The sequence below is a fragment of the Anabas testudineus genome, chromosome 5 (assembly GCF_900324465.2).
Source record: "Anabas testudineus chromosome 5, fAnaTes1.2, whole genome shotgun sequence".
Classification (NCBI taxonomy): Eukaryota; Metazoa; Chordata; class Actinopteri; order Anabantiformes; family Anabantidae; genus Anabas; species Anabas testudineus.
In genome coordinates, this window is record NC_046614.1 from 23,098,480 (window position 1) to 23,117,146 (window position 18,667).

General features: G+C 38.9%; 2 protein-coding genes across 3 annotated transcripts; both read left to right on the forward strand.

Annotated features, from left to right (window-relative positions):
- Positions 1–9: 9 nt before the first annotated feature.
- On the forward strand, positions 10–7,669 carry LOC113155123 (protein-glutamine gamma-glutamyltransferase E-like). Its single transcript, XM_026349643.1, has 15 exons — positions 10–104; positions 1,822–1,992; positions 2,351–2,602; positions 2,804–2,922; positions 3,287–3,415; positions 3,689–3,866; positions 4,146–4,281; positions 4,477–4,586; positions 5,217–5,332; positions 5,457–5,583; positions 5,676–5,788; positions 5,934–6,108; positions 6,271–6,434; positions 6,796–6,926; positions 7,255–7,669. The coding sequence occupies exons 1-15, from the start codon at positions 92–94 to the stop codon at positions 7,400–7,402; spliced, it is 2,082 nt and encodes a 693-aa protein (XP_026205428.1). The 5' UTR covers positions 10–91; the 3' UTR covers positions 7,403–7,669.
- Positions 7,670–8,830: 1,161 nt separating this feature from the next.
- On the forward strand, positions 8,831–17,852 carry tomm34 (translocase of outer mitochondrial membrane 34). 2 transcript variants are annotated; one of them, XM_026349517.1, is made up of 8 exons: positions 8,831–8,878; positions 10,422–10,573; positions 11,410–11,509; positions 11,865–12,017; positions 12,605–12,777; positions 13,188–13,335; positions 13,830–13,956; positions 15,222–17,852. In XM_026349517.1, exons 2-8 carry the CDS (start codon positions 10,444–10,446, stop codon positions 15,321–15,323), a joined length of 933 nt encoding a protein of 310 aa, XP_026205302.1. In that variant the 5' UTR covers positions 8,831–8,878; positions 10,422–10,443; the 3' UTR covers positions 15,324–17,852. The 2 variants fall into 2 exon arrangements, with proteins under 2 accessions (XP_026205302.1, XP_026205300.1); XM_026349515.1 differs by lacking the exon at positions 8,831–8,878 and adding an exon at positions 8,886–9,116.
- The last annotated feature ends 815 nt before the right edge of the window (positions 17,853–18,667 follow it).

The following is an 18,667-nucleotide window of genomic DNA, read 5'->3' on the forward strand; positions in this document are numbered from 1 at the left end:
CTTGTCATTATGCTGCTGGTGGCCAGAGTTTCACACCAAGCTCTCCCTCTACACCTGCACCTGTTATTAGAAGAGAGAACATTTTGGAACAATGACAGACTCCGGTAAGTGCATCACGTTTTGGACCTCACCTTTCTGCTTCAAATCAGTCTGGTCTTCACTGGGTCTCAGCTCAGAAGGCAGTTAATTCAGTGCATTAGGTTCAAACTCAGTCTCTCAAATGGTCACGTGGTTCTAGCATTTTTATAGTGTCTAGTATTTTTGTTTGGTAGATGCTGGAGAGAAAATCACCTTTATTAATCAGGTGTTTTAATCCATAGCACTTTCACTTTTTCACCTCAAAACAAAATGACAGAAGGCATCAGAGAAAACGCAGAGAAAGGAGAAAGAAAAATGTTAAATTAGTGGAAATGTTTGGGTGGTTAGGATTTAATTGTGGTGAATCCATGACATCATACAGTCCTGTGTGATCACCTGGAAACTACCTCAAGTACAGAAGATCTGAACCTTTTCCTGCAGCTGTATCTGTGGAAATCACCAGTTCAGCACATCTTTACTCCCCATTGACCAGATAATCATGTTTAGAAGATCTGGTCATTTTCACCTTCTAAAATCATTATTTTGACAGAACGAAACACGCTGTGCAGCTGCAGCAGAAAGGCTTGATTCATTTTCTGTTAAAGAAACCATGTCGTTTCCAGCTTTCTGAATTACGTGATTGTTTTAGCTCTTCATTTACAAGTATTCAAAAAAAAAACTGTCTTTAAGAGGAATGCAGAGGAATCATTCCCCAAGTTGGATGACACATATAACGTGCATGGTGTAATACAAAAATATGCAACTGTGTGGTTTTGAGATATTGAGATATTGGTTCCAGCTGTCCCCCACCACCCTGCCTATATCTACATCTGACAGCATGTTCAGACTTTGACAAGCTGAGCCAGTTTTGCTAAGGTGAGGTCGGGCGGGGTCTAACCACACCCACAACTGAGGTTGTTGTGTGCACAGATTTGCTTATATTAAATCATGGTTGATGTAATTTGACCTGAAAATATGGCGTAATGTGGTGTACTGTGGATTGTTGTTTATTTTAAATACTTGCTTGCGTGTTTGCATGATGCTTATCCACATGATCTAGTCCAATAAAGATGGAGCCACGTCTAGATCAGCTAATAAAAGGATTAAGAAATAAGTCAGAAATAAAATTGTTTACACCCCTGTTAACAATGTTAACACCCCTGTCTTTCATGAATCTATTCATGTGCAGTTAGGCTGCAACGATAATTATTTTCCAAGGGAACAAAAACACTGGGTGGATTTAGTTCTAAAGTGTCATATTTTTTATGAACTTCTATTAATTGAAAGTGAGTCACAAGGATGTGGTTGGGGTGTACAAAGGACTGAACAGTCCCAACGTATGAGTTTGACTCCAGGGTCAAAGGTACAGTTGAGTATACGCAACAAAGACAGCATGACTCTGGTTTCTGCCAGGACGGTGCCAACAATGAGTATCACTGTGATGTTGTGGGAGACCTGTCATCAGACCCGTGTGGGCTGTGGTTTCTAAAACGTAGTTTCTAGTCTGTTACAACCTGCACCACGTTCAGCATCACTGAAAGTTGCTGTCAGATGTGTGACTGTGCAACACCTGTAATGTTGCCCAACAGGGAGGTCATAATGTATCAGCATGCCCAGGAGTGTATTTCTTCATCATCACATTAGGGTGAAAAGTTAAAATTAACACACGTGCCCTTGTGTTGAGTTCATTTCCAGAGATCAGCTAGAAATTCAGTTTTAATGTTTTTTCTTTCTTCCTTTCAGTCTTTAAAGAGGTGGATCTCAACAGTAAGACCAACAGCACCGAACACCACACAAGTACAATCACAGCAGATGAGCTGATCGTGAGGCGAGGCCAGGCCTTCACCGTGACCCTAAAACTGACCCAAGCTTTCAACCCCGACCTTTATCCGCTCACTGTGGTCGCAGCGACTGGTCAGTTCTTCATTAAATTCATTATGTCAGATAGATTCAGGTCAACAGTGAACACCTCTGACACACAGAAACTTCCAAGTAAAAAGTAATAATTCACAACATTACTATTACTATTACTTATCCAGAAATCAAATGCTTGTTTCAGTTACCAATAATTATTTCATAATTTCCCAAATTATTTCTAAACATTATATCTTGAGCACCCTCTGTCTTCATACAACATAATAGTATTTACAGTAAATATATCTAGTGCTAAATATCCAACTTCCAGTTATATTTAATGTGTGTTGACTGGATATAGAATCATGTTGCAACAGTAAATTAATGGCTGACTAACTCGGGGGCTTTTTCTCTACAGGAGATTGTCCATCAGAGGACCAGGGCACAGAATCACATTTTGGCATCCCAGACAGCGTGACGCGTTCACCATCTGCAAAGGCAGTATGGAAGATAGCGCTTCACAAGAACTCCTCTGCTCCAATGGGCATCTTGGTCCTGACCATCACTCCTCCAGCCAACACCCCCATAGGAAAGTACACGTTATCTGTGAAACACAGAGACTGTGAAATGCTGCTGAAAATAGTGGTGCTCTTCAACCCCTGGTGTCCAGGTAGGTCGCTCTGTATGTCCATCGCAATAGTCCCACAGATATTTGCAGTAATGGTGTAAGTGGCTTAGTTCTATTATACAATTGTATGCTGTTGAAACTGCGGCTAATTTGCTTTTACATATTAAGAATGTCAATGCAGTACTTCTACTTCAGTGAAGTATCTGAATACTCTGAAACTATATTTTTTAACCCTCTCGGTAGATGACTGGGTGTTTCTGCCTGATGAGTTGGAGAGACAGGAGTATGTCATGAATGAACAGGGAATCATCTACACAGGGAATGGAAACTATATCTCTGGAACCCACTGGGATTTTGGACAGGTACACACACACACACACACACACACACACACACACACACAAGCTGAGTATCTACAGTCAGTTAACACAATGAAACAGTTGTCTGTAATATAAACAGAAGGTTACCAGGGGTGATTCTTTTGCAGGTATAAACAGTAGGATGGGTGAGAATGCAGAGTTCTGTGCTGAAAGTACTTTTGTTACACATTGTGTAATTTGGAGTTATGTCTAAAAGCCTATTGAAGCATTTTGCAGCATATACGATTCATTTTCGTCCTGAGAGAGGAGCTCTGCTGCACGACAGCAACGACTAAAGAGCTTTGAATAGGTGAACGAGTAAATGTGTGTAACCACAGCTTCTCTTGTTTTGACTCTTTGTGTCCAGTTTGAGGACAACATGGTCAACATTTGTCTGAAGATACTGGACGTCAACAACAAGCACTTGAAAAATCCAGCGGATGACGAGTCTGCTCGCTGTAACCCCATCTACATCAGCCGCGTGATCAGCGCCATGGTAGGACATGATCTGTGTGTTTACACTCTTCACTGTGAAGATTCCTCCACATGCTTAAGTTTACTGCAGTGATCTTGTGAACAACTTTCAAAGTCAAGTTGAGCTTTTTCACCTGGACGTAGTTACTCTTTAAGTGTGTATTCAGGTATTTTAAAAAATGGGTGATGTCTCTTACGTGTCAAATTATAGGTGTGAAGTCGTTCTTTATAAAAATCTGACAGAAAACTATTCCTGTGAGAAAGTCAACATCCCTCTGTGTCTGTTCTTGTTCAGATCAACAGTCAAGATGACCATGGTGTCTTGGAGGGAAACTGGGGAAGTTCATTTTGGGGTGGGGTCTCACCGTCTCAGTGGAACGGCAGCCACGCCATCCTTAAGAAATGGTTCAACACCTATTGCAGTCCAGTCAAGTATGGACAGTGCTGGGTGTTCGCTGGAGTGATGTGTTCAGGTACATCAGACTCTTCATGTCCCTAAAATTACTGAACTGAGCCTCTACATAGTTTTGTACTTGTAGAGTTTCCACTAAACAGTAACTGTGAGATCAAGCCGCCAACATTTTTGTGTGTTGCTGTGACATCTAGATAAAAACACTCATTCATTCATGTCTTATTTTTTTCAGCTTGTTTTTGCTCAGTTCTCCAGGTATTATAATATGTAAATAGGAATAGGCGTGGTCTGAGCATTGCCTGATGAAGCTGCATGATAATGTTTTCATCTTTGGTTTTAGTGATGCGTCTGCTGGGGATCCCCTGTCGGGTGGTCACCAACTATGAGTCGGCCCATGACAACGACGGGAATCTGGTTATTGATGTGTTCCACGCTGACTATGGTGTCAGATTCAGAGAATCCAATGACAGTGTTTGGTGAGACACAAACATAGCTTCTAAATCCCTCAATTTTAATTATATATGCTGCTTATCCTGTTCCATCGTGGGACGTAGGGGCTCCAGGTTTCACAGTACCACAACATCTTCCTGTCTTTCCAAATCAGTTTTCCAGTGGTATGCTTCAGTCTTCTAACCTGTTGTATGATAATAACTGTTTGGGTTTTGTTTTAGGAACTTTCATGTGTGGGTGGAAGGGTGGATGAGGCGGCCAGACCTGGCAGAAGACGGCAAATATGACGGGTGGCAGGTTCTGGATCCAACACCACAGGAGAAGAGTGAAGGTAAATTCGCCTCTAACTGCTGAATTTATAACTCAGGTGCATTTCCTTGTTTACCTGTTTCTCCACTCTGAGAATTACTAGGTAATTCTAATGCTATTCAAATTATTAATCTGAATCACTCAACTCCTTCATCTGTTTTGTTTGTGATATTAATCATAAATTCAAAAACACAGTTATAACAAAACTTGAATACTGATGATTCACTCAAAGTTACAGTTCCAGTGGCATTTGTCCTTAATAAAAGGTTTTTATCAAATAAAAAACATATAAGAGTTTTTCAGGGTTATGACAATAAAGCTCAACTTTACTTATTTCCAATAAGTAAAGTTGTGTTTTCACAGTCCACAAGGCCACAAGGTTATTGAAATTTAAATTATTTATTTAATCACGTTTTCTCTCCAACATTGATTTTGTCGTGAAAAGGCTCAAATAGAAACTTCATGAAGTGTTCAAATTGCAAATGATTCAATCTCTGGGCAAAATAAATGTGCTCCTGACATTTCAGGGCTTTAAGCCTGACAGATTAGTTCAAGAGGATGATTTGACTTGAAAAATGTTGATTGCTGTTTTAAACTAAAACACAGCATCATCTGCAAAGAGGTGTTCACCTGTATTTCTTTCCTGGTGTAGGTGTGTTCTGCTGTGGACCAGCCTCAGTGAAAGCGATCCTGAACGGAGACACAGAACTCAAATACGATGGACCATTTATCTACGCTGAGGTCAATGCTGACTGCATTGACTGGCTGGTAAGTGAGCAGAGCCTAGATCTATAACATTTAGCGCCTGTAAAGAAACAGCCTATGGGTCATCTGAGGGTCATAAAGTAATTACCATGCCAACAATCAGTTGTTTCTCTGTGTGTCCTGTCAGGTCAAAGCCAACGGTTCAAAAGTGAATATTTTCTCAGACACTAAGAGAGTTGGTCAGAATATCTCCACTAAGGCTGTTGGCTTAAACAAGAGGATGGACATCACAGACACCTACAAATACCCAGAGGGTGAGTTCAACTGGTCACGTACAGTAGAAGCTGTAGCTTGTTATTGTTTATTGCAGCAACTCTTGAGATGAACTCAAGTACTCCCCTCACAGGATCCGCAAAGGAGAGAGAGGTCTTTAAACACGCCAGCACCAGAAACTACTTCACCAGAAATGAGGAGAAGCCTGGGGACCAGTTACCCCCAGTGACCATGCGATTTGAAGAGGTAATGCTGAACGACCGAGCTCAGGCAGGGTTTACATGTGGAAAAGTGGTGGGACACATGTGGCCATGCACAAAAGACAGGCTAATGTATGAGTTATTCCAAATCTCCCACCACGTCTGATTCCTTTCATTGTGTGGGGCTGCAGGTGTCCAAGTTGGTGAACGGTCAGGACGTGAGCCTGAAGCTGGTGCTGCAAAGCGAGATTACTGCTGACAGGCCGCTGTCCATGAACATCAGCGTCCAGGGCATGAGGTACAATGGATCCCCTGCTGTGAACATCCAGAGTGAGGTGAAGGAGGGGACACTCCAGCCTGGGAAAGGTGACGCTTCTTCTAGCAAAATCTTTCTGTGCAGAAATGTTGCTGTTGAATTTTGGAGGAATTAATCTCAGAGGAAGATGACTCTGAACTTTCTGCATGCCTGGACACAAGTGACACAATATTGTAGGTTTAAATCTCCCTCTCTTCCTCCGGCTCTTACAGATTTGGTGATCCCGATCCTGGTCCCTTTCTCAACCTACAGTAAAGACATTGTGCAAAGTGACAGCTTGAAGATTTCAGCCGTGGTCACTGACAAACAGAAGCCAGACAACAAATACCTAGCAGTGAATGACGTTGTGTTGGCGAACCCTCCCATCTCCATCACGGTCAGTAAAAAAAAAAACTTCTTAAAAAAATCTTACCTTTTAGCTCCATGTTCAAGTTAAGTTTTGTTTGCGTACATGTGTCTCCTGTATGTAGGGAAGCGTCAATATTACATTATTAGAGTTTCGAAGATAATAATATTGTATTTTGAGAATTACAGACAAAAAATAAATAGGTATAGGCAGACTGGTTTTCAGTAGGTTGCACACATTTAGTTTTCAAAATGTTTGTGCTGACCTTTGTTATAAGGAGGATATTGCCTCAAAACCACATATTGTATCATACTGATTTGTGATAGGTGCTTGATGCTTGATTTTAAAGTGAAGTGTATTTGAATTGTCCGTCAAAACGTGTGTGTTCCAGGTTTCTGGTGAGGTCAGACTGAACCGCACAGCAAACGCGGAAGTGCTTTTCACGAACCCATGCAATGACACCCTGAGGGCCTGCAATCTGACTGTCTCTGGAAGTGGCCTGATGGAAGAAGAGCAATACAGGTGAGTGTTTCACAGAGACCTTTGTTCAAGTGGTTACGGTAACATACAATAATTACACATACTTATATGACCAATTGTTGTATTCTAAGTATTTGACTGATGTTGCAGCATAAATAATGTCGGCATTAATCCAAACTGTCTTTCTAATTACGGGAACAGATAGTAGACAGTTGATGGGACAGCTGTTATAATGGGACATGTGTATCCTGAGATTGTGATTGGGCTGAGAAGTGTTTTAATTCTAGTGTCAATGTAGATGTAGTAAATGTAGGATTGTACCCACAAACTTAACTAAGCTGCCGCTCGTTACTCTTTGTGTCACTCACAGCCTTCCAGATCTGCGGCCAAACACCCGAGTAACTGTCAAGTTCACTTTTGTTCCCGTCAAGACCGGAGAGAAGACTCTCATTGTCAACTTTGACTGCTCCACCTTCAGAAACATGAAGAAGGGCTACACTGTCAACGTCAGACCCTAAATTCTCAGTATCGACTTTTATTGTCCTTGTTTTCTGTTTTGTTTGTTTGATGTTTGTTTGTTTTTTTTATATTATGAAGTCTAACTTCCACAGGGCTCAGAAATAAATCAGTCAAAGGCACAAATAGTACATCGTCTTTTTTAAAAGCTCTAAATACCTTTTGTTCCCTGTTCCCTGAAATAGAAACCAAACAACTGCTGCTCTCTGTCCAGTGATACGTTCAGGGTTGTGAAAAAGATTGTAAAAAGGAGGTTTCACCTCATAAATACACCAGATAATCACTAATTAAACAAATAGTCTCATTCTCATCTCTGGTTCATCTCTGACCACTGACTGGTGATCATGAGGACTTCATAGAACATACAAATTCAATCACATTAAAGCAACTGAAGTGAAATTAAAAATACAGCTATTCAAACTGAAGTACAGTGTGTACTTTATATTACAGACTGTTTACTACTATACTGTATATTAGATATACCACATGTCAGTGGAAAATCATACACACTACATTTCTCCTGCAACCAAAGTTACTTTATACTTATACTGTTATTACTATTTATTATACAAATAGGATGTTCTTCCCAATGCAGCTGACAAATTCTACTTTACCATCGTGGAGTCTCTTAGCACACACCCACACCCACCAGTGTCAAAACTGTGGTAAACTGCAGCAACCACACTAAACTAAGTACCTTTAAATCAATTTACTGTTTATTTCAAAGCAATAAAAATGGACAAAAAACTGAAAGAACACATTTCCATGCAGTTTCTAATTTTTCTGCAGTCATTTTGTAATGGTACAATGTGCTTTAAATATTAAATGTTTTAGGAGAGTTATATAGGATATTTCATGAGCTGTAAGTGGTCCTGCTGGATTTCCATGTACTGTACATTAGTATTTGCAGACAGTGTTTGGGGGAAATTTAAAGTCGTCTTTAAGAAACATGTTTGATAAAAGCTGACATCCACTTTTTTCCACTTTTGCATGAATAAGATTTTATTAGTGTTCTTTATTAAAGCAATGTGCTGCTGCAGGGTTTTCTCTCTCCCTCTCTGTCACAAACACACATGCACACAAACAAGAAACACTCAGCGTCTCCAAATTCTTACCTTTTAGCTCCTCATATATTTAAGAAAACGCTCTGGTTCGGTTTTAGTTTGCATGCAGGTGTCTCCTGTATGGGGTGTCACATATTATATTGTATATTTTCTTGTAAAATACTCGTCCTGAAACACATTGAATTATGGTGCAACTGTTTTGATCTGTGTACCAGCTGCCACGAACAGCATAAACTCCTCTTATAAACTCTACTGAGCTCCATCAAGGTAGCTTCTGCACTCATTTGGCCACCAGGCGGCGCGATTCTATCCTGGAAAGTCCCACGCTTTCCTTAGCACGTGAACGCGGCGTGAAGCCGAAGTGAAACCGAATCATCGCAGTGACAAGAACCGAAGAAGTTCCCCGATGTTCCGGTGAGTTCCTGAGTTCCTGACCTCCCCCACAGACACTAAAACGGGCAGCAGAGAGGGGCATGCAGCGTGCTACTCAACAACCAGGAGGAAACAAGTGCACGGAGTTATGCCAGTATTTATAACGCATACTGAGAGGACAGATAGTTTCTGCTGTTGGTAGCCTTTCACAGGTTTGGAGCATTTATCTTGTGCAGATCTGGGTCCTTGCCGTGTCGTTATCTCTCAAACCAAGCAGCCGGTAAGAAGTTTGAGCTTCCTGATGTTAGCATAGTTAGCAGTGTGAGTGTGGTTAGCCTGCGGCTAAATTAGCATTCAACAGTCATTCGAGTTAGCATGATTTAGCTAGCGAGCTAACATTAACTAAGCTAGTAACCGATAACAAAAGTAAAAGTGCCGCAACTAAACGCAAAAGAAACCTCGTGTTCACAGCCGAGGTTTTCTCAATTTTAACGAAAACTTTTATTGTTAGGGTCGATAAACGGTTTTCTTTATAAACTTGCTAGGGTTAACTTAGCAGCTAGCTAAGAGACTGGACGAGAACGCAACTGGTTAACTTAAGCTAACGTAGATAAGCTGGTTTGTGGATATGTGATTAACGTTCATACTAAACAAACTTATTAGGTCATTAGAATTATATGGATAGAAGTATTTACCAGATATTAAATCTTATTTAATCCGAAAGTTTCACCAAATACCTAACATAGCTCTTAGCTATTGCTAACGTCACCTAATAAACTGAATTGAAAGCGTCGGTCCGACCTGACAGGATAAGAAAGTGAAACATAAAACATTATAGATTATAGATTACTGATAACTCCATATTTATCAAGAATAAATGTCAATAAAAGGCAACATGTTTATGTTCAGCTAGAATTGTTCAGTTTCCTGTTACAGTGACTTGCAGTATATTAACTGAGTGGTGAAGTGTCATGAAGAGCAAGATTATTTTATTTATTAGTTTTAAAGGCCATTAAATCAATGAAACTTAGTATTATTTGGTCATTTCATGTTATAAATATATTTCTAGATAAAATAGATCCTATTTAGATGTCTGTCGTGTTAAAAAATTGTTTCCACATCCCTGATTATAGACTTACAAATAATCCCTAAACCCAAACAGCTCAAGTCAGCTGCTGTTTGAGAAAACACTGAAAACTCAAGCAGCAGTAGATCATTTAGTGTTACATTTATTTACAGAGGAAATGTTGACTTGTTTTATTGAAAAACAGCAGTTAGATATGATGAAGATGAGCACCAAAGCCATCATAGTTACATCACTCAGCTCTTCTCCTGCACATTATACTTAATTTAATCCTATTTGCTGAATTGTGCAGATTATTAAAGTCGATCAGTTAATTAATGCAAGTTGTTGGATACTTGCATGTTACATGCAGTCAATATCTTAGGACGCAGCAAAGCCTACACTGACTCTTGAATGGTATATAATGGATTGACGAGTTAAATGTGTGCATTAAATTGACACTGACAAACTGATAAGTTATTTTCATGCACACAAAGTAACCACAGTCGTTTATCTTTTCAGATAACAGCTAAAAAAAGAAGCGATGCCTCCAAAGCAGAAGTCCCAGACCTGGATGGAGTTAAAACAAGCTGGAAATGAATGTTTCAAGACAGGCCAGTATGGAGAGGCAACCACTTTTTATGACAAGGCAATTAAAGAGCTAGAGAAGTCCAGTAAGTATTGCTTAACCTTTACCAGATTGCCAAATCTCTGGTGCGCTTTAAAATAATGAATATGAAAAAACATGTGTTTTCAATGGAATCAACACATCACTCTCTTTATACAATTAGTCAAACCTGTAATTTGACATATAGTAGCAGAGTCATTGAAAAAGAGCATCAGCTGGTTTTGAAATTTGCATTTCGGAAGGATAATGACCATAGGAGGATATTGAAGGCGTGCTGCAGTGTAAAGGTGCAATTCACGTTTGTTTCAAGGTCCTTGCCATTGTTCCTGTGAAGCAGTTACACACGCAGTTTTATTTTTTCACGTTGTTCACTCTAATAAAACAAACAAAGGATTCATTGTTGATACTGTCTAGAGTCGTCCTTGTGTTTTGTAGTGCCGATTTTGTGAAACATGTCTGTGTTCATATCCCCAGTTGTAGCATACATAAAAAGTGTGTGTGACCTTTAGTTTTAGCTGAATAAACTAATAAAATCATATATGCTTGAAAAAAATGTATTTTGTTAAAACATAATGTGTTGATTATAGTCTACATAAATGTTTTTATTCGTAAGGTATGTTCACCTAATCTGCTAAAACACATTTTCTCACTTACCCCTCGGATATTAAGTAGCAACAACCAGAAACAATGTTCTAGTTTTCCACAGTGTTTGATAACGGTGATATAAAACAATGTAGGTTTCTTACACTTCTTTGTTCTACTGATTTGACTGTTTGTCAGCCTGCTCACTTGCGTCTTGTAAATAGACAAAGCGCACTGATTTATCAGTGCATTACTAGTTTGATTAAATGCTCGTGTTAAAGAATCTTATTTCTTGTTAAGGTAAAAACAATCCAGAAGATTTGGCCATTTTGTACTCGAATCGTGCAGCCAGCTACTTGAAGAATGGCAACTGTGGGGAATGTGTGAAAGACTGCAATAAGTAAGTGTTTTTATTTGTAATTTGTATAGTGTCGATCTTAGTTTTGTTTTCTTTTCTTTCATATATTATATACAGTCAGAATTTTTGGAATGATATTATTCATCTTTCAGCTGGTCTTAAGTTCTTTTTAGGAGCATTACATTTTCATCTTTCAGGAATTTTGTTCTATTTCATTTCTTTGTTTTTCAACTCAGAAATTATTGTTTTATTATGTATATATTAATTATATATTTTAAACAAATGTATTTGTTAACTAAAATAATAATTTGGCAGCATCAAATCTTTCTCCTTTCTTTCATATTGTGGATTGTTGTTTAAATGTCTTAACTTGTTATCTTTAAATTTTTTGTCTCAGGTCTCTCGAGTTGCATCCGTTTAATGTGAAGTCTCTGCTTCGTCGCGCAGCTGCCTATGAAGCTCAGGAGCGTTACAGACAGGCTTATGTAGATTACAAGACTGCTCTGCAGATCGACTGCAACATAGCAGCTGCTCATGACGGCACCAACAGGTTAGTAGGCTAGTCTAAAGAAGCATCATGACCAAGACTTCCCAGGTTCTGTGCCAGCCTTAGGGCGCTCAAAAACATAACAGCTAGCAAATAAACGGTGTAATATAATTTTAAAAGCTGTAACTCTTTTAACATAAATGTATAATTAAAGTGTCATTATGTTCACGTTCCATACATTACATTTGGATAACATGCTTACACACACGCTAATAAATGTATTAATTTGACAAAATGATAGTGTGTCTGCATCTATTCAGCTAATCATGAAGCTTGTGACAGCTAAATTTCCTGTTTGCAGAGACCACTGTTGAGAATCATCATCTAGCTGGAATTCATTATGACAAACAACATATTCTTGAATGATAATAATAAACCAAAGCTGACAAGATTTGTTTGAAAATGACTCCAACATCAGATGCACCTTTCATCCCTGACTGTTATATCTGCAGTACAGAAACTGTAGTTTCCAGTGTGATAAGCATGCAGCACCTTATTCTCTACAGTCATCTTCCTCTGCACATGAAGCATAAAGATGTTTCAGCTTTAAAGGAAAATAAACTAAAGCTTTTTTTTTCCCTGTTTGTCAGGATGACAAAGGCGCTCACAGAGGCAGATGGTCTCTCATGGAGAGAAAAGCTTCCTCCTATTCCAACCGTTCCTCTGTCTGTCAGAGAGAAACTGACCCAGCAAAATACAGTTAACACTGCAAAACAAAATCCTGAACCACAACAGAACGGCACCAGGCAAACAGAAAAACCTGGTAAGGGGATTTACATTTTCTACTCAGACTAGTGGTTGGAAAATGATTTGTTAATTGTATTTAGCTAAAATGACTCAATCCAGATGAGTTTGAAACTGAATGTGTCTCTGTTTTCAAAGAACCTCATGTGAACACAGTTTGAAAACTGTTCATTGATCTGTAATAAATGAGCAGTGTTCAGATTCAAACCTTAGACATGAAGTCTGATTATTGACCAGCTACATGTAAACACATTCTCTGGTTTTCTGCTTCCTCACATTTGTTACAATAACAAATATAGCGTGTGCATAAAAAGAAGTCTGTTAGGAGCAGCTTCAGAGTTTGAAACCATAATTCAGATGTTAAATCTGTCATTTCTTCTTCTTTGCTGCTCATCACATCCGTGTTTTCTCTCTGTCTCATCTTGTCAGCTCCCAGTGATAAAGACATTAAGAAAGGCCAGGCTCTGAAAGAAGAAGGCAACGCTCTGGTGAAGAAGGGAGAGCATAAGAAGGCCATAGAGAAATACAGTGAGAGCCTGAAGCACAACCCAACTGAAGTTACAACCTACACTAACCGGTGAGTCAGTGTTTGGCATATATGTACATATAATGGCCTTTAGATGATTGACTGGACTTGCTTGTATAATATTTCAGCAGACACCTGCAGGCTATTCAGAAAAATCTGTGGATATGCTGTAATTTCATAAATGAATCCCAGTAATTAGGCTTAAAAAACTTTTGAAATTGAAAATGTAAGGTAAATAACAAAAGCAACGCTTTTTTGAAGGTCTATAGATATTTTAAGCCACCATTTATAATGATTTAAATGTAGTATTGTTTATTAATTGTTAATAAATCATTTACTAATGCTTTATAAATCAGTTATAAGTTTTTGATACAATTTAAGATTTAAGTTGACTCAGTGGACTGTTCGAGCATTGATGTTCTGATTAGATTAATAGCTTAATAGTAGTTCACAAACATTTATAACATTATAGAATGGAAACACACAGCTCCATCATTACCAAAAAATGTGATCTGAACAGTTTTTGTGTTTGTGTTTGTGATCAGGGCACTGTGTTACCTATCGGTAAAGCGCTACAGAGATGCTGTCAAAGACTGTGACAAGGCACTGAAGATTGACAGGAGCAACATCAAGGCTCTCTACAGGAGGGCTCAGGCTCACAAGGAACTCAAGGTGAGAGTCTGAATCTTCATCACTGTCTTCTCATTCAGACACTAAGCAATCAGACATTAGTTTGTAAAAGTGTCTATCTGGAGGTTTTCAGGGCAGGCGACAACATTAAAGCGCTTCCTGCCTAGATAATTGCTGATGTTTCCCCTGGCAGACTATCCTCATCAGAATTCCTCACACAGAGAGCACATTGTTAGCTCAGCACTTGCAACTGTTAGGAGGTTTGATTTGTGTGAAGAACATCATGAAACTAGTCTTTGAAAAACTGTCTATTTCCACTTGGTATTTAGGTGAAAATGAATACCGCGTGCAAAGATGCAGTCTTATTCCTACAGATGAGGGTACCACTTTTGCCTGCTGCTCCTTCCTGATGTTGCTATCACTTGGGATTGCTACATTTATCACTACTATTCGTCCACCACTACTAAGTCGGGTTGGTTGGCCATTACGAGTTTGTCAGTCTATATCTGAAATTCCCACAGGGTCTTAGCTCTGTCCTCTGTCATTCTCAACCACCTTTGTAGGTGTGTCCCGTTTTGACTTTGGGACTTTCAGCACACATCGGTGGCTGGATTGTATGGTAGGTCCTGCCTGGTATGGTAGATGGCCAATAGAGGCCAGTAGATCTTGTACTCCGCACCCTAGCATACCAAAGTCAGTGGCACTAACCACTGGGCTATCTCAGTGTCTATGGCTCCACCTCAGGGATCGACTGTCAAACCCCGGTCTTCCACATGACAGGATGAGATACTGTCCACTACAGTGTGTATATATTTAAACTTTATTATCATTCAGGGTGGTTTGTGGTGCTGTTGAACTGTATTGCATCCTTTTATATATTATACTGCAGGAAGATTAAAAGTCTAAGTAGACCAATTCAGCAACAACTTTACTGACGCCTGGGGTTCGAGGGAACGATGTAAAAAATTTCAATGGGATTTTGATAAGACTGGAATGCAACCCGGAAGTTTGGTTGTCCGGCTCTTAATTACACGAGTGCTGCTATTAAAAGAGCCATTTGGTGCTAAAGAGGGTTTTTTTTCTCAGAATTTATAAATTCCCACCTTTTGTTACTCATTTTCATGACACATCACTGTGTTCATACATTTTCCATTTCAAATACTGTAATATAGTCATGATCATGATCAATAAAAGTGAATTTAAGAAATGGTGTGCATGACCCAAACTTGTGGAAGGATTTTTAAAATTCCATTTTTACCGTTCAGTTCATTTTGTGTAACTCTAGATTTTCATTGTCATTCCTGCAGGACAATAAAGCCTGTGTTGAAGACCTGAACAACCTGCTCAGAGTGGAACCAAAGAACTCAGCTGCTCTGAAGCTGCTGCAAGAGGTGCAGAAGAAGAAATGAAGCCACATCAGAGACTCTGGAACCAGTGGTAAGGATCTGTCACTGCACTGTGAACAAAAAGGAAAGAACAAGACCCTTTGTTGATGTTTTATTTGAGTCAGGCGACTGAGAGCAGCTGAGCAGTGACAAGATTCAGCTGCTGAGTATGTGTTTCCCAAAAGCTCCATTACACCAAACATGTTTCTGTCCTGTTTACTCTCACTGGAACAAACACAAGCTTCTGGAAAACACAGCTCTGCTTGGTGTTTGTAGCAGAGGGTGTGTCCAGAAGGAGAGGCGCTGCCATTTTCAGCGTTCTAAATGTTTGTATTTTTCCAGTTTTAGTTTCACTGTACTCAGTATTTAAGGTTATTTATATCAAATCATTGACACAAAACTCTGAGAATAACTTTTACCATCCAACTTGACCACAGCAACTTTTTCTAAACTTTTAACTCCATCTCTCCAACTTCATTTCTGCGTGGAACATTTGCATCCAAGGCTAATGACGATCCTAAACTTATCATGACTGACACTTAGATCATGTGAACCATCACTGTGTCCCAAATCCATACTCCATATTTGTCGTTATACTGTTTTAGTTGATAAAATATTTTAGTTCAATTTACATTAACATAAAATAATTTAATGTGCAACTTTGGAATTTCACTTCAAGTCAAACTTCTTAAAGCTACAGCATGTAAATTTCTTTCAAACATTTTTAGTAGAAATGTGCTGCAAATGATTAAAGCCTCACTTTAAGTCCTATTTACAGAACAGTCTGGCTAAGGTACAAAGATATTTGCTTCAAAGTTTTTAAGCAAGACTCGTCCTTCTAATTGATCAGAGAATATCAACAATTTCTGCTTGATTAATACGTTTCACAGCTTCTCATTTGCTTTAATTTGAAAATAATGAATGAATGTGCAGAAGTGGTGGAGTACCGCAGATCTGAGTCTCATGCTAGCACAAGATTAAATTGCATATTGTAGCTTTAACATTACATTGCAGTATTTAGTCCACATTTATTATAAGTATGTAGTAAGATTGAAATAGTTTTGGTCCCTATACCACTGAAAACCTGCTTGACATCAATATGTTGTATAGATTTGGAACACAGCACGAGATGCTTTTGAAACTAGGTGTTGAGTTGAGATTATTTTTCACTCTCTTGTGAAGTTCTTGGTATACATAAGCTGAAAGTGCCTGGATTTTGACTGTAAAAATAGAAAATCTTTTTGTCAGATACAAAAGGAATTTCTAACATTCATTAATGTCAGAAAATAGTGAGAAAGAAATATCAGGAAGAATTGTTGAAACTCAAGGTAACATTTTCAGATTAAGTTCCAAAACTCTGATATTTACATTTTAATATCACTTGAAAACAGGAAGTTTGAGACATTTAAAGAGGAATTATTGTTGCAGGTCCGTTGCTACAGTTTGAAAAGTTGAATCCACATTGAAGCTAACTTCACAGGGGCAGCCTAGCTGGGTAAACACTGGTGATGAGGTTAAGAGGGTTTATTCTAAAGGTTTATTATGGTTATATAGTATTTTAACTTCACAATGTCATTCACTCAGGTAGTTGACTTATTTATCATATGTTTGGTTTTCTGAGACTTGGCGTGTGTTGGTGTCTTTCTCAGTGGATTGATATTTGTGATGGATGGGAGAGATTCCCAAGGTTTCCTGTGTTTTCTTACTTGAAGGATGTGTGTGATTGTTGAGTTAGCCTTTGTAATACAGCACTGCATTGGGTTTTACTATAGGTTTTCCAGTTATGACTAGTATACTCAAGTCAAACTGTCTCAAGTAATTTTCTTATTTGACATTTGAAGCATCAGCCACCGAACACAAATGAGTGAGTCAGTGAGATACAAGGACACGTTCTGACCTCCTTTCCCGCCTCACGTCAGATGTCTGAAATACAGCTGTCTTACTCCACTGAGTTTTACACTGTTCAGCTTGGCCATTCTGCAGCTGTCGAATCTGCCCCCCCCCCCACCCTTTCACCACAACATTACCACCACCTGGTGGTTTGAATGTTGTGGCTCGTGTTTACTACATTTAGAATCACAGCATGAGTTTTTCTTTTCTGCTTGAAGACATATGTGAACCAAGTAATATTTTTAAACGGGTCATAAACACGTACTGTCTCATGCTATAATTGTTTTTTCCTGTTATTTCATATTATTGTAAAACTTGTCATTGGTCCACCTACAGCTTGGTAAAGTGCCTGTTTGCATCGTTTGCTGGTGTGTTTCTATTGTAAATAAGAAAAAAAGGAAGGTGGGGGGAATAAAAAAGAAAGCTGTAATAACAATAATGTTGACGCCACTTCAGATATGTGTATCCTAAAGGGAAGGTTTGTGAAACAAACCTGCTTATTCATGTTTGCACAGTGCCACCACACCCCGAGAGTCTCAGCAACTACGATAGTTTTATCTGACTTTTAACACATTGATGCTGTTTTTGTAATTTGTTCTATGGGTTTTTGTTAAACTGCTCCTGCTCTAACTGCAAATAAACTGAAAATGTACCGTACCTATATTTACAATGTTTTTATTCATTATTCATTCATATGCATGAATGGCTGAGAATTTCAAAGGAAGGAAAGGAGCTGCTTAGCTTAGCATAAAGACGGGAGACACCAGGAAATGGCGAACTTGGCCCTGTCGAAAGGTTAAACAGTTTACTGTGACTAACCAAGGAATGGTCCAGTGAAACGGCAACTTGTTAGGAGTGCATAGATTAAACGAACAAGACAAAGCATGTTACCTGTAGACAGCCAGGCTGTTATCCCAAGATAACCAGCGGTACAACGTGTTACATAAAGTACAAAATGTATAAAAAACATTTCAGGAGTGATGTTGTAGATTTGGGGAATTATAAGATTTTGGAGCTGCATGATACAGAAAGCATTAAACTAAAAGTGGAACTAAGAAATTAAGATAAATATTGTCTTGGCATTGCACTCAGACATGGCTTCTTTCCCACATCTGGTCCAATTCAAATAGAAGAGGAAACAGAGCTTACAGGGGAGACTTTCAGGACAAACGATTTGTGCTGCTGGTGAATTGCAATAAACACACAGAGCTGGTTAAACAGGGTGGTTAAAAAAAAACACACAAGCTACATCTTCAAACAACTGAATGCACACCTCCCTGAAACAGTGAGCTGAACTTTCTCACCTTCAAAAATAGATTTCATTTGACTGTTGGATTAAACTGAAATTATTTTTACCTACAGTAGTGTAGACAAGATGTCACACGTCTACATGCTTCACAAATCAAGACACGTCGCACACTCTGGGTATATAGCTCACAAGCGGTTAGCCATCACATATGTGAACGTGAAGTGTTGCT